The sequence below is a fragment of the Lipotes vexillifer genome, unplaced genomic scaffold, assembly GCF_000442215.2.
Source record: "Lipotes vexillifer unplaced genomic scaffold, Lipotes_vexillifer_v1.1 scaffold23, whole genome shotgun sequence".
Taxonomy (NCBI): Eukaryota; Metazoa; Chordata; class Mammalia; order Artiodactyla; family Lipotidae; genus Lipotes; species Lipotes vexillifer.
The window spans coordinates 4,099,446-4,111,429 of NW_006796283.1; the positions used below are offsets into that span (position 1 = coordinate 4,099,446).

The following is an 11,984-nucleotide window of genomic DNA, read 5'->3' on the forward strand; positions in this document are numbered from 1 at the left end:
CGCCCTGCGACACCCAGAACAAGGATGCCGTGAAGAGGACGCTGGAGCAGATTGATGTCATCCACCGCATGTGCCAGTTGTACCCCGAGACCTTCCTGTGCGTCACCGACAGCACAGGTGGGTGCCGGCGCCCACCAGCCCCGGTCCTGAGCAGGGGCTGCTGCACCACTCTGCGGTTTGTTTCACGTGGAAGCCAGTCCCCACACCCGACACCCAGGCACACGTGTCGCCCGGTGCCCACTGCCCCTGGCTGGGCTCTCCTTGCAGGCATCCGGCAGGCCTTCCGGGAGGGAAAGGTGGCCAGTCTGGTTGGCGTGGAGGGCGGCCACTCCATCGACAGCAGCCTGGGCGTCCTGCGGGCGCTCTACCACCTGGGCATGCGGTACCTGACTCTCACCCACAGCTGCAACACGCCCTGGTGAGCAGCCCCGGGGGGGCCGGCCGGGCGGGGGGGTCTCAGGGCAGGGACCGCCCCGGCACCTGTCTCTCCTCCTGAGGGTCCTGAGGTGGGTGGGCCCGGGCAACCACTCTGCCCCTCGGGCGCCTGCCCTCTGCTCTCCCAGGGCCGACAACTGGCTGGTGGACACGGGAGAGGATGAGGCCCGCAGCCAAGGCCTGTCACTCTTTGGGCAGGTGAGTGGGGGGGCGGGGCCTCGGTCACCCTCAGAAGACCCGGCATGTCACCTGTTTCCTCAACTGTGAGATGGGCCAGCAGGACGGTCCTCCCACTGGAACCCACTGATCATTAGAGTGGCCTCCAGTCTTCCAGCCACTTGAAGGGCTTGTTAACACCTGGCCAGTGCCCTTCCCCACACCTGGACTTCCCAGGCGGCCACCAGAAACCCCAGAAGGTTGTGTGAACCCAAGCGTGCACGGCACAGCCTGCCTGGTCCCAGGGTGCTGGCTGAGACCCTCCAGGCTGTGCGGGTCCCCTGAGCCCCGTCCCCCCTCAGAGTGTCGTGAAGGAGATGAACCGACTGGGCATCATCATCGATTTGGCCCACGCGTCCATGGCCACCATGAAGGCCGTGCTGCAGCTGTCCCAGGCCCCCGTGGTCTTCAGCCACTCCTCGGCCTACAGCGTGTGCCCGCACCGGCGCAACGTGCCCGACGACGTGCTCCAGCTGGTGGTGAGAGGCTGGGCCGGGGCCGTCCGCTCCTGGGCTGGCCCCTGCGGCCTGGCCGCCCTGCCCACGGTGCCCCCCTCTCTCCCGAGCAGAAGCAGACAGGCAGCCTGGTGATGGTGAATTTCTACAGTGACTACGTTTCCTGCAAAGCGGAGGCCAACTTGTCCCAAGTGGCAGGTGGGTGGGGCTGAGCGGCCGGGGCGCCGGGCTGGGGCCTCTCGCAGGGCCCTCAACGTGCCGCCTGTCCGCAGATCACCTGGACCACATCAAGAAGGTGGCGGGGGCCGGAGCCGTGGGCTTGGGTGGGGACTACGATGGTGTGTCCAGGTGAGGCGAGACTCCCCTCCACGTGCTGTGAGGGGCGGGGTGGGGGCGCCCAGGCCCTGCCCCCCAGGATGCAGAGCCTGGCTTTCCCCACCCGCATCTCAGGCTCCCCTCGGGGCTTAAGGACGTGTCCAAGTATCCAGACCTGGCCGCCGAGCTGCTGAGGAGACAGTGGACTGAGGCAGAGGTCAAGGGCGCCCTGGCAGACAACCTGCTGAGGGTCTTCGAGGCGGTGGAGCAGGTGAGGGGTCCTGCATCCCCCGCGCCGCCGACCACCTCCTGCCCTCAGGCAGGCAGCTGACCTGCATCTTTCCCCAGGCGAGCAGTCACACGCAGGCTCCCGGCGAGGCGCCCATCCCATTGGGCCAGCTGGAGGCCTCCTGCAGGACCAGCTACGGCTACTCAGGGGCCCCCAGCCTCCACCTCCAGCCGGGGGCCCTGCTGGCCTCCCTTGCACTCCTCGTCCTCTGCCCGTGTCGCCTCTGACGCCCTGGGTGCTAGAACGTCAGCGACTCCCTGTGCGCTCAGACTGGCCTGTCCTGGGCAGGCACCTGCGCTCCCCTGGGCAGCACAAAACACAGGCACAGCGGGACCCTCAATAAAGTCGCCGATCCTTTGAGTCTCGTGTCATCAGCACCCTGGCCCTGGAGGGGGCTCCTGGCTGGACACCAGACACAGGAGTGCCTGAGTCCTGAAGATCAGGGCCTGAGGGGTCAGGGTCTGAGAGGCTTTGCGTGGACGTTGCTGGAGGGTCTTTAAAATAACACACAGTCCAGGCTCCGGCTACCACCTCCCCACGCACATCTGTACACAGGTGCGTGCACACACACAGGCACGCACACGTGTGCACACCTGCACCCCATATCCTCATAGCGGTGCACACCCATGCTCTCACATATACACACCCACACGCACTCACACACGCTGTGCCCACGGCCCACCCCTTGGGCCAGCCTCTCTTGGCAAACAGGAAAGCAAGGTCCGGAGCAGGGAGGAACCCAGCCCTGCAGGGTGTCCTCACACACCATGAACAAGGACCCTGCAGGGCAGGGCTTTGCCCAAGGGGGGGCTCAGTAGCGTTCCCCCTGCCACCGGTCATCCGGTGCATGTGTCTTGAGATGAATAACTTAGTGGGTGACAGACTCTGGACAAGACCCCCAACACATCCCTGCTGGCCCCTTTCCAGGCCAGAGCTCCTGAGGATGCCCCTCTGTGCCGTTACCCACCGGTGCCTGCCAGCCTGGGCCGTGGGAGCCAGCGAGGGCCTCTGGGCTGGGGCCCTGCCTCTCTCTCCCAGCAGGCACTCTCTCCAGGGATACCTAAAGCCACCAGCAGGGACATTGTGGGTATTTGCTGATCACTTAGGATCAGTTTAACATTAAAGGAGAAGAAAGCAAGTTGAGGGTTTCTGTCCTGAGTTGGCCAAATCCTGCCCAGCACGCCAGCCTGCCATGGCTGGCTGATTTATCAGGGCTGGAGGGCCCTCTGGTGGGCTGCAGGCGGGCACGCCTTATTTTGCTAACTGGGAGGGATTTTCCCATAAGAAACGCTTTAATATTTGTCTGAAATAATCTTAACCACGTTAGAATCACACCAGAGGCCACACCTCAAGTGCCATCCCCAGAATCTGGTTCTGGGGACCCTTCTGCTCACCCCTTATTCACCCTGGGAGACACAGGCCTGCAGGCCTTTCCTGGGTGTCCTGGTAAGGGGCCCCAGGGAGGCGGGTGCCACACCCGGGCCCACCCAGCAGCGTGGAGTCTGCTTAGGAGCCCCTGGAGGGCTGTCTCCCCAGGCAGGGCCCACATCAGCGATTCTCCAACCAGGCAACAAGCAGCCCCAGGCCCTGTTCAAACCCAGACGTGCTCAGAGGGGACAAGGGGGGCCCAGAGTCACAGGTGGTCACTCTGGCAGGCGGGCTGGGCACAAGGCGCATGGACCCCACTGTGGTTCCGACTCTGCAACCCTGGCCACGGATCACACGCCCAAAAAAACTGACCAAGACCATCCAGGCTGCAAAGCACCAGCGTGAAACACAAGCCAAATAATCTAACAGACGCCAGCCACGTTGAAGAGGGCGCGGCTGAGAGCAGAGCCTTCTGACGACACGTCGAGGGGCCCGGCAAGGCCTGCGACAAACCCAGTCCTCTGGTGGGTAAGGGGGTCTCTCAGGGGTGGGGGCAGCCAGCAGTGCCGAAACTAGAACTTTGTGCGGGGAGGAGGGGCTGAGAACCTGAAAACGGGGCTTTTCCCTGCCCAAGGAGTAACCCAGAGGGGGAGGCCTGACAAGTGCAAACTTGTGGTTCCCGTGCCCACGGGGTATGTGTGTGTGTGTGTGTATGTGTCGGTGTGTGTCCGGACGTAGTTTCTGGTGCACACAGTGGGGTGCCCGGACGTAGTTCCCGTGAGCAGAGTGGGGCCCACAGATGTGCTTCGTGTGAGCCGTGGGTTGTGGGGAAGTTGCCCGGACGTAGTTTCTGGTGCACATAGGGTGGTGCAGCAACATGGTTCCGGCGCGCACAGAGGGGGCGCGCTGACGTGGCTCACGTGTCCAGAGAGGGGCGCACCGATGTGGTTTCCGGTGCACACAGCGGGGTGACCAGACGTGGTTCCCATGAGTACAGAGGGGCGCCCGGTGGTAGTTTCTGGGGGCACATAGGGGTGCGCACGGATGTAGTTTCTGGTGCACACAGCGGGGCACAGGGACTTGGTTTCTGGTGCAGACATAGGTTGCCCGGATGCGGTTTCTGGGGCACACGGGGTGGGGGGCGCCTGGACGCAGTTCCCGCAGGCACACCGGTGCAGACCCACTGGCCTCGAGACCGTCCCGGTCACGTGGAGAAACGGGAGGGCCTGTGCCACATTCGGGGCTGGACGGACCACAGGGTAATAACATGAGGGCGGTTTCCTGATTTGGTCGGTTCTACGGTAACTACGTTGACGTGAGGAAAGCCCCTACACAGAAGCATACAGACATTGTGTACTTGGTTTGCAGCTGTTACGTAAGTTTACAAGTATTTCAAAGTAAAATCGTAGAGGAACTGTGGACCTGATTCGGCCTCACCAAGCAGGGCCTGGGAATCCCACTCCTCACAGCACCCCACCTGCCCTCCTTCAGGAACCCGGCAGCCTCCTACTGGCGGGCTGGACCGCAAGCCGACCGTCCCCTTAAGGCCCCCACCCCACCCCAGGTCACTAAAGCAAAGATGGAGACAGTTCTCAGGCATCAATCTCTTTATTCACAACAGCATTTCAGCAAAAGGCAGACTTCGCCTGCTGCCCTTTGATGCAGTGTGGCCTCTGCCCCCAGAGGGCGTCTCCGTGGAGCTCTGCACCCCCTGGGGACCTTCTCTGAACCCCCGGCACGTGGGAGCCCCAAGGGGTGATGGCCAGGGAGTAAGGCGAGGTCGGCATCACAGAAGAAAAACCAGGTGGCTCTTGAACCCTTTTCTCTCCGGCCTCACACCACAGTCCAGAGCGCCAGGCAGCCCACAGCACAACTTACTGTACAGAGCACTCGAGGGCTCCAAGTCCAGGAAGAATCAAACGCAGAGAGCCAGGGAAAGCTCTCCCACGTTTCTGTCCATGAGAGCCAGTGCTGTGAGGACAGACGGCCAGCCAGAGGCCTCTGGTCAGCACCGACAAGCAGTGCTCTCCAGCTGACGCTGGAGAGGGGCTCATACCAAATGCTCCCGATCTACTTGCTCCTTCTTTTTGGCAAAAAAAAAAAAATCCCTGGAAGCTTCAGGAAATCGAAGTAAACTTCAGTAATTGGAGAAAACAGAAAAGCGCAGCCTGTCTGAAGCCCCCCTCAGGCCAGCCCAGCACGGCGTCAGAAGCACTGCCACTGCTGGCCCCACTGAGGGCAGCTCTCCCATCAGCCACTCCAGCTTCAAGGTCAACAGCGTGAGCCCACAAGGCAGCGAGAGCCAGATGGGGGAGGCACCCCATCATTTATAGTGACAGGAGAAAAGCATCCCACCCAGGATGGGGAGGCACCTGCTCCTTGGCTGGGAGGGGCCTCAGCGTAGACTCTGGCTTCCTAGAGGAGACCCCGCAGGGCCCGAGCCCTCCAGAGGCGCAGGGGAGAGAGGATGCAGACCCCCGGGGGGCCGCTGGACTGGGAGCTAGGCACCTTACACTGGGGAGCCCGAGCGGGGCCCATCCAGCTGGCAGGACCAGGTTCTAAATGGAGTGGGGGGCCTCCAGGGGTCCCTAGCAACAGCCTGCAGCCCTGACCCCCACTGGCTGACCACTCCCAGTGCATCTGCCATCACATGGAGTCTGAAAGCCCCCATATCGACGTGGCAGCCACCAGCCAGTCCCTGGGGGTTTCTCAGGGGTGGTGGACGGAGGGGAGCCTGCAGATCGCCCAGCTGGTGGCCCGGAGTCACAGAAATTACCCACAGAAGTCAGAAGTTTGTGCAAACTCGCCCAGCCGGACACAGACCCACACCCGTGCTCAGAGAAGAGGCAGAGTCCCAGGCCTGGCAGGTGAGAGGGGGACAGCAGTGGGGAGGGGGCAGAGGCGGCCTTCCCAGCCCTTCCCCTATGAGGCTGGGATGGAGCGTGTGCTGCCGCTGGGCTCCGCTAATTCCTCAGGGCGGCCAACCTGCAAACGACAACAGGATTTCCTGAGGCCCCGGCAATGGCTCCACCCTGGCTTTCCCAGGCCCTTTTCCAGGCCGGTGTAGTCCTGTCCCCCCTCTTCTAGGGGGAGCTATAGGCGGTGAGCAGAGTCTGAACGAGGGGCGGGGACTGAGCTGCTCCTGGGCCTGCAGGCACCGAGGCCGGGGTTTCTGCGTCCCTCCCAAGCTCCCGCCCAGCACGATGCCCGCCCAGCACAGGTGCCCCTGGCCCACCTCCGAGACAGCTGGTCCTCCTGGCTGCGCACGGAGCTCTCGCCCACGGCAGAGGCGCCCTCGGGCAGCTGGCTGAGCTGGTCCAGGACCTCTAGGCCATTCTCCTCGGCAATCTGCATGATGAGGCTGTCCACCTGCTCCTGTGGTGTGGTCAGTGTGGTGGCCGAGCTCATGGAGTCCTCCATCACCTGGGGGTCGTGTGCCGGGCGGTCAGGGCTTCCTGTGGCTCCCTCCCCTCGCTAGCCCCCTTGTGGCGCTCTTTCCAGCACACTCCCTCTGGCGTGCTGGTCCTGGGGCACAGCTGCCTGCACGGGCACCCACCCCCGGCCCCAGGCCCCCCTCTCCCCTGCTGGACCTCTGCGGGCCGGTCTGGACTCCCCACGAGGAGCCAGGCTCCTGGAAGGGGAAGGGGCCACAAGCCTGGCCGTCACCCACACACCCGGGCCCTGGGCCAACGTACCGACGTGTGCACGTCCAGGTTCTGCACCTGCTGCTCAAATCTGTCCATCACCGCAGAGACCTTCTGCAGGTCCATGGTGCTGAGGGCCCGGTCCAGGGCTTTGGTCACCTGCGCCATGTTCTTGGTCACCTGGCAGAGGCGAGAGTGAGGAGGCAGGCAGGGCCCTCAGGGCCCCCGCACCCCCGCCCCCGGCATGGCACATCCCCAGATGGCGCCGTCAACAGAAGGACGGACACTGGAGAGAGCCTTCGGGGTGCGTCTTCCACTCTAGCACTGCCCTTACTGTAGGGAGGGAATGCCGGCCTGACCGCTTGCGCCAGGCCACCCCCTCAACTCTGCCAGCAGGAGCCGGCCCCGGGCACGTGGCGCCCGGCCTAGCACTCACCCCCTTCATGGTCACGGCCGTCTGCACCTTGGAGGCCACGGCATCCACGCGGGACGCCATGCGGAGCCAGTTCACACCTTCGTTCTTCTTGCGAATGGCGTTCTCGGCGTACACCCGTGCACACTCCACATTCTTCTGCTGAAGGGCCTGAAGTGCAGGGGGAAATGCCAGCTGGAGCCCGGCCCCAGCCAGTCCTGGGGCGCCGTCTGCTGCTGTGGGGCAGCCCCTTCTCAGCCTCTCCGCAGGGTTTCTCATCAGAAATGTCTCGGGAGCGAGGGTGTCCAGGGGCAGGGCCCCCAGCCAGCCCTCGGAGAAAATCAAGACAAGAAAGCCGGGCTCAGGAAAATACGGCCACCTTTCCAGGCCCCTCCACTCCCACCGACACACTCAGCTCCCCTCACACAACACAGCTCCGCCTGGAAGCAGCAGCGCTTGAAAAGCCAGCGCAGGCAATGCTGATTCCAAAGGAATCACGACGATGACGGTGACGTGGCTTCGGACTGGGTAGTCGGCTGCGTTTCCCTTCTGCCCTGGGAGCCTCAGTCTGGCTGAGGAGTCATCCAAACCCAGCACCCCAGGAGCTACTCTAGCCGCTAACCAGCCGTAAGAAAGCCCCCCACGGAGAGCACAGCGCCCGCAGGAGCCTCCAGCCCCGCCGCGCCCGCAGGGGAGTGCGGCTTCTGCGCAGGCCCGCGGAGCTCAGCGCCCGCAGGGGAGTGCGGCTTCTGCGCAGGCCCGCGGAGCTCAGCGCCCGCAGGGGGGAGGCCCGGCTTCTGTGCAGGCCCGCGGAGCACAGCGCCTGCAGGCGGGAGGCCCGGCCGGGGCTGCGCGCGCTCACCTTCTTGACCTTGGCCTGCTCCGCCGTGGAGTCCTTCCCCGCCTTCCTGGCCAGCTTCTCCAGCTGCTTTGCAGTGAGCTGACGGACAGGAGGCCGGGTCACCACGCGGCCTGCCCGCACCCCGCTGCCCGCCCTCCTGGGCCGTAAGTTCGTTCCAAGAGTGGACGTCACTGATCCCTCACGACTGCTGCCTCTGCTGGACAGTCTGCTGCCCACTAGGACGCCGGTGCCCGCCCGTGCGCTTGTGCCCCCTCTACACAGCCCAGCTCCCGGCGGCCGCAGCCCCTCCCTCCGCCAGCCCGAAGCACGGCGCGCCGGCTCCTCGCTCCACGGGTCAGCAGCTGGGGGCACACTGAGAAACTGCCCACAGGCCTTGGCCAGCGTCACACACATGCTGCCACCGTAAACCCCTCCCTCCTTGACCACCTCGGTGTCCAGGCCTCAGGCCAACGTCTCCCCTGCTCCCGTGGTCCAGCCTCTGTGCAGATCAACGCTTCCCTAACCTCAGGCTCACGGGCACAGGGCGCTCTCTCCAAAGTCATCCCTGATTCCCGGTCATCAGACACAATTCTGAGGGGCCTTTAAATCAATGTCTGCAGCACCTGACTCTCTGACCATGTTTTCTTCCTGCACCGTCCAGTGCGGTAGCTACCAGACACACGTAGCTACTTAAGTTACCTAAAATTAAGTTAAAGTAAAAAATCAGTCCCGCAAGCCACATCCCAGGCGCCTGATGGGGCCGGTGTCAGGCGTCGCCATGTAGCCCGGCTCTGCGCCCAGAGCCCCACTCCTGCCCCACCCACACGGGGCCGCTCACGTCAGAGGCTCCGTGGCCTCTGCTCTGTCCTCTGCCTTCTGCATCCAGGCTTGCCCAGCCCCCCGCCCACTGCCCTCCACACACAGCCTGAAGAACACAGCGGGCCACCATCCGCCACCTCTGAACAAAGTCCACCACTCTGGCCAGGTGCCCTGGGACCCGCTGGTCAGCTGCAGCAGGGACCGCCTGGCATGACCTCGCACACCCCAGCCCTGGTCAGTGGCCCTCCACAGGCCTCAGCTGACCAGAAGCTGGCAGGGAGAAGACCCAGATGACCCAAGGGAACAGCAGCCTCCCAGAGGCCAGTTTCCTAACTCTGGTCCTGTCAGCACTGTTCTCTTGGCCAGCGTCACTCACCCACCTGGGAGGGTCCCCAGCCCTCGGGCCCCTCCCACAGCCCTGGGTGCCCCCATGCTCTTGGGACATTTCGCTGTGGAAAAAAGCTTTCTTGTCTGTCCACCCCGACCAGCTACGTTCCTCGGGGAAAAGTCCAGATTTTCCTGACCTGGGAATCTGGCCTGGAGGCCCCACAGCAGAGACAGTGCAGCTGCTACAGTCGGGGGCCGATGCCCGTCACTCCTCCCGTCCTTCAGAACCCACCATGGATGGGCACCTAGGAGGGCCCTACAGGAACTGGGGCAGGAGCTTGCCGACACCACCCCAGGCAGGGGGACTGCTCAGCTGCCCAGAATGCTCTCCTGCACGTGTTTCTGAAGGACTCGAGGCAACCGTTTTAAACGCCTCGTGGAACATTAAGGGACGCACACACACGCGTGCTCATGAATGAGGCCAAATGATCTGCTTCCGCTCAGCCTGAGACAAGCTAGCACACCACCTCCCTGACCCCTCAGTCATCAGTCTGGCTGAGCATGATCCTGAGTGTGACTCACACCATCTGTCCCCACTGACAAGCAGCAGGCAAGGGTGGGGTGAAGGGCCACGCAGTACATACCTTCAGCTGGAACAGGGTATCTGCAAAGAGAGGACATGGTTTGAGGATTGTAAGAAATGTGAGAAGCAATGCTCCAAACCAGCTGGTGGGGCACTAAGACCCTCCTGGACGTGAAGAGCTGGAACAGAACTGGGGCCTTCAGTGAGGCCTACTCACACCAGCTCTGCCCCTCCTTAGCCTCCCTGACTCTCCAATTCAGGAAAACACCAGGATGGCGCCAGCTGACCTTAAGGGTTAGCGTGCGGGGGAATGTCATGGGTGCAGCGTGTGGCCCAAGGTGAAAACTCGAGATGGTTTGTAATCAGTGCAGCTTTACAAAGGACCCTTGGGAGTCCTCCCCAATTTAATAAGGTTTAGTACTTGACAGTCTATTCTTTATGGATAAAAACAGCAGGGCGATGACTCGTACACCATAAAAGAGCTGGCCCACAGAGACCGCTCTCCATGGGAGCTGCTATTTCTGAGCCATCGAATCAGGCTCAGGTCCCCCCCTACCCTCAGTGAGGAACTGGAGACCTGTGTGTGTTACTGGCTAAGTCCCTCGGTATCTGAACTTGGTGCTCACTTGCCCAAACTCAAGAGCTCGATAGATTCAGCTTCATCTTAAAACTATCTCAGTGTATATCCCATTCCTAAATTTGCGGAATGATTTCTGAAAGGGTGTACCACACTAGCCCGGAATGAAGAAACGAAATCCTGCAACCGGAATCCAGAACCACAAAGGTATGTGAAGGCTCCCAGCTGAGAGCCTAGTGGAGCTCTGTGCAGCTCTCACCTGTCACTGAGGGCCCTAGTCAAGGCCAGAGCTGTCTGCATCTCTGGAGAAACAGGTGGCAGGCAGTGTGCTCACTGCAGGGAAAGCAAGGCTGGGCTGGGTGTGGCCCAGACTTGAGTGGGAAGGACAGACTCTGAAGGGCAAAACCTAACCCTGGAGAAAAGGGATACGGGAAAAACAGAATTCCCTGGAGAGCTGAAGCCGAGTGAGCTGTGAGGCAAAACCCAATGTGAGCGCGCGCGTGGGGTGAGGGTATAGCTGTTCATCTTCTCTCTGAGGCAATCTGCATAGGATTTCTTTCATGACAATAACATTGCACAGCCTCTCTACCACACTAGCACTTAAACATCTTGGCAAATGTCGGTATCTTCATTTTATCACTGATGCTTCCTGTTCTGGAGGACAGCAGGGCAGAGGGCCCTGAGGGGGTGCTGCAGGCAGTGGAGGACAGGCCTCCTGGGGCCTGTGCCTGCACGGACTCCTCAACCTGTTTTCCCATCTGCAGAATGGGCGCATACGGTTCCTATCTCAAGAGCTGCTGTGCCTGTACATAGTGAGGGCTTTCTGCCAGAACTCTTCTTAATTCTCTTAGCGGTGTTCTGGGGGCAGTGGTGCAACTGTCTCCTTTTCGGGTGCCCTCTGACCCGGCATCCCAGGGCCCCCAAAGGCCGATGTCCCTCACCAGTACCGCAGCTTGGTGGGGCAGGGGCAGACGGTGGCTGAGGAGAGCCGGAGAAGGGGGTCGGGGATCAGGGAAGGGGATGGGAGTCCTGGGTCGAGGCCCCGGGGTCGAGGTCGGGGTCCTGAGTCCCGGGGTATGGTGTCGGGGATCGAGGTCCCGGGTGGAGGCCCCGGGATCCGGTACCGGGGATCGGGGCCCAGGGTCCGGGATCGAGGCCAGGGGCACCCGCCTGAGCCCCGCCCACGGGAGAGGCGGCCCCGCCCCGCGCGGTCCCGGAGGGCGGCGGCCTCTCACCGTCCATGGCCGGTCCGGCAGCGGCAGCCCTGGCAGAAGCGGACGGACTGGATCTCGCGGCGGCGTCAACCGAACCGACCGGCGCGGGCTGGCGGGCTGGAGGACTGGAGGGCAGGTACTGCCGGATCGCCGCCGCTTCCGGCGGCCGGGAGCTCTCGCGAGAGGACGGATTGGTCTCGCGGGGGGTGGCGTTGCCGTGGCGACCGCGCGGGCCTGGGAGGCGGCGGCCGGGCCTTTTGTGAGTCAGTGGGCTGGGCTCCCACTGAGGTGCAGGGTCCGGGGCTGCGTCGCGGGGCAGTCACCTATGGGACTTTCCAAAAGCAAACACAAACTCCGGAAAGGTAAAGGGCCGCCGCCCCGCAGTCTCCCCGGCGCGGCCCCGCCCCCACAAATCCTCCTGCGCCGGGTCCTCTCTGGTGATCTTGCCTCGGGGACCTTTTCATCCGGGGAATATCCACGTGTCGAGAA

The 11,984-nt window shown here is 62.9% G+C and overlaps 2 protein-coding genes across 2 annotated transcripts in view; one reads left to right on the forward strand and one right to left on the reverse strand.

Moving 5' to 3' along the window:
* The window catches only part of DPEP1 (dipeptidase 1), a 7,646-nt gene extending 5,709 nt beyond the window's left edge, over positions 1-1,937 (forward strand). The window contains exons 3-10 of the mRNA XM_007468481.1: positions 1-117; positions 268-418; positions 564-633; positions 954-1,130; positions 1,220-1,304; positions 1,379-1,454; positions 1,557-1,692; positions 1,770-1,937. Coding sequence (XP_007468543.1) covers positions 1-117; positions 268-418; positions 564-633; positions 954-1,130; positions 1,220-1,304; positions 1,379-1,454; positions 1,557-1,692; positions 1,770-1,937 — 980 coding nt within the window. The remainder of the gene's footprint in view (positions 118-267; positions 419-563; positions 634-953; positions 1,131-1,219; positions 1,305-1,378; positions 1,455-1,556; positions 1,693-1,769) is intronic.
* Positions 1,938-6,028: 4,091 nt separating this feature from the next.
* Positions 6,029-11,527, reverse strand: CHMP1A (charged multivesicular body protein 1A). The gene is made up of 7 exons (XM_007468450.1): positions 11,517-11,527; positions 9,766-9,785; positions 7,997-8,074; positions 7,159-7,305; positions 6,774-6,902; positions 6,314-6,501; positions 6,029-6,063 (listed from the first exon to the last, which is right to left on the reverse strand). Exons 1-7 carry the CDS (start codon positions 11,521-11,523, stop codon positions 6,042-6,044), a joined length of 591 nt encoding a protein of 196 aa, XP_007468512.1. The 5' UTR covers positions 11,524-11,527; the 3' UTR covers positions 6,029-6,041.
* Positions 11,528-11,984: the final 457 nt, after the last annotated feature.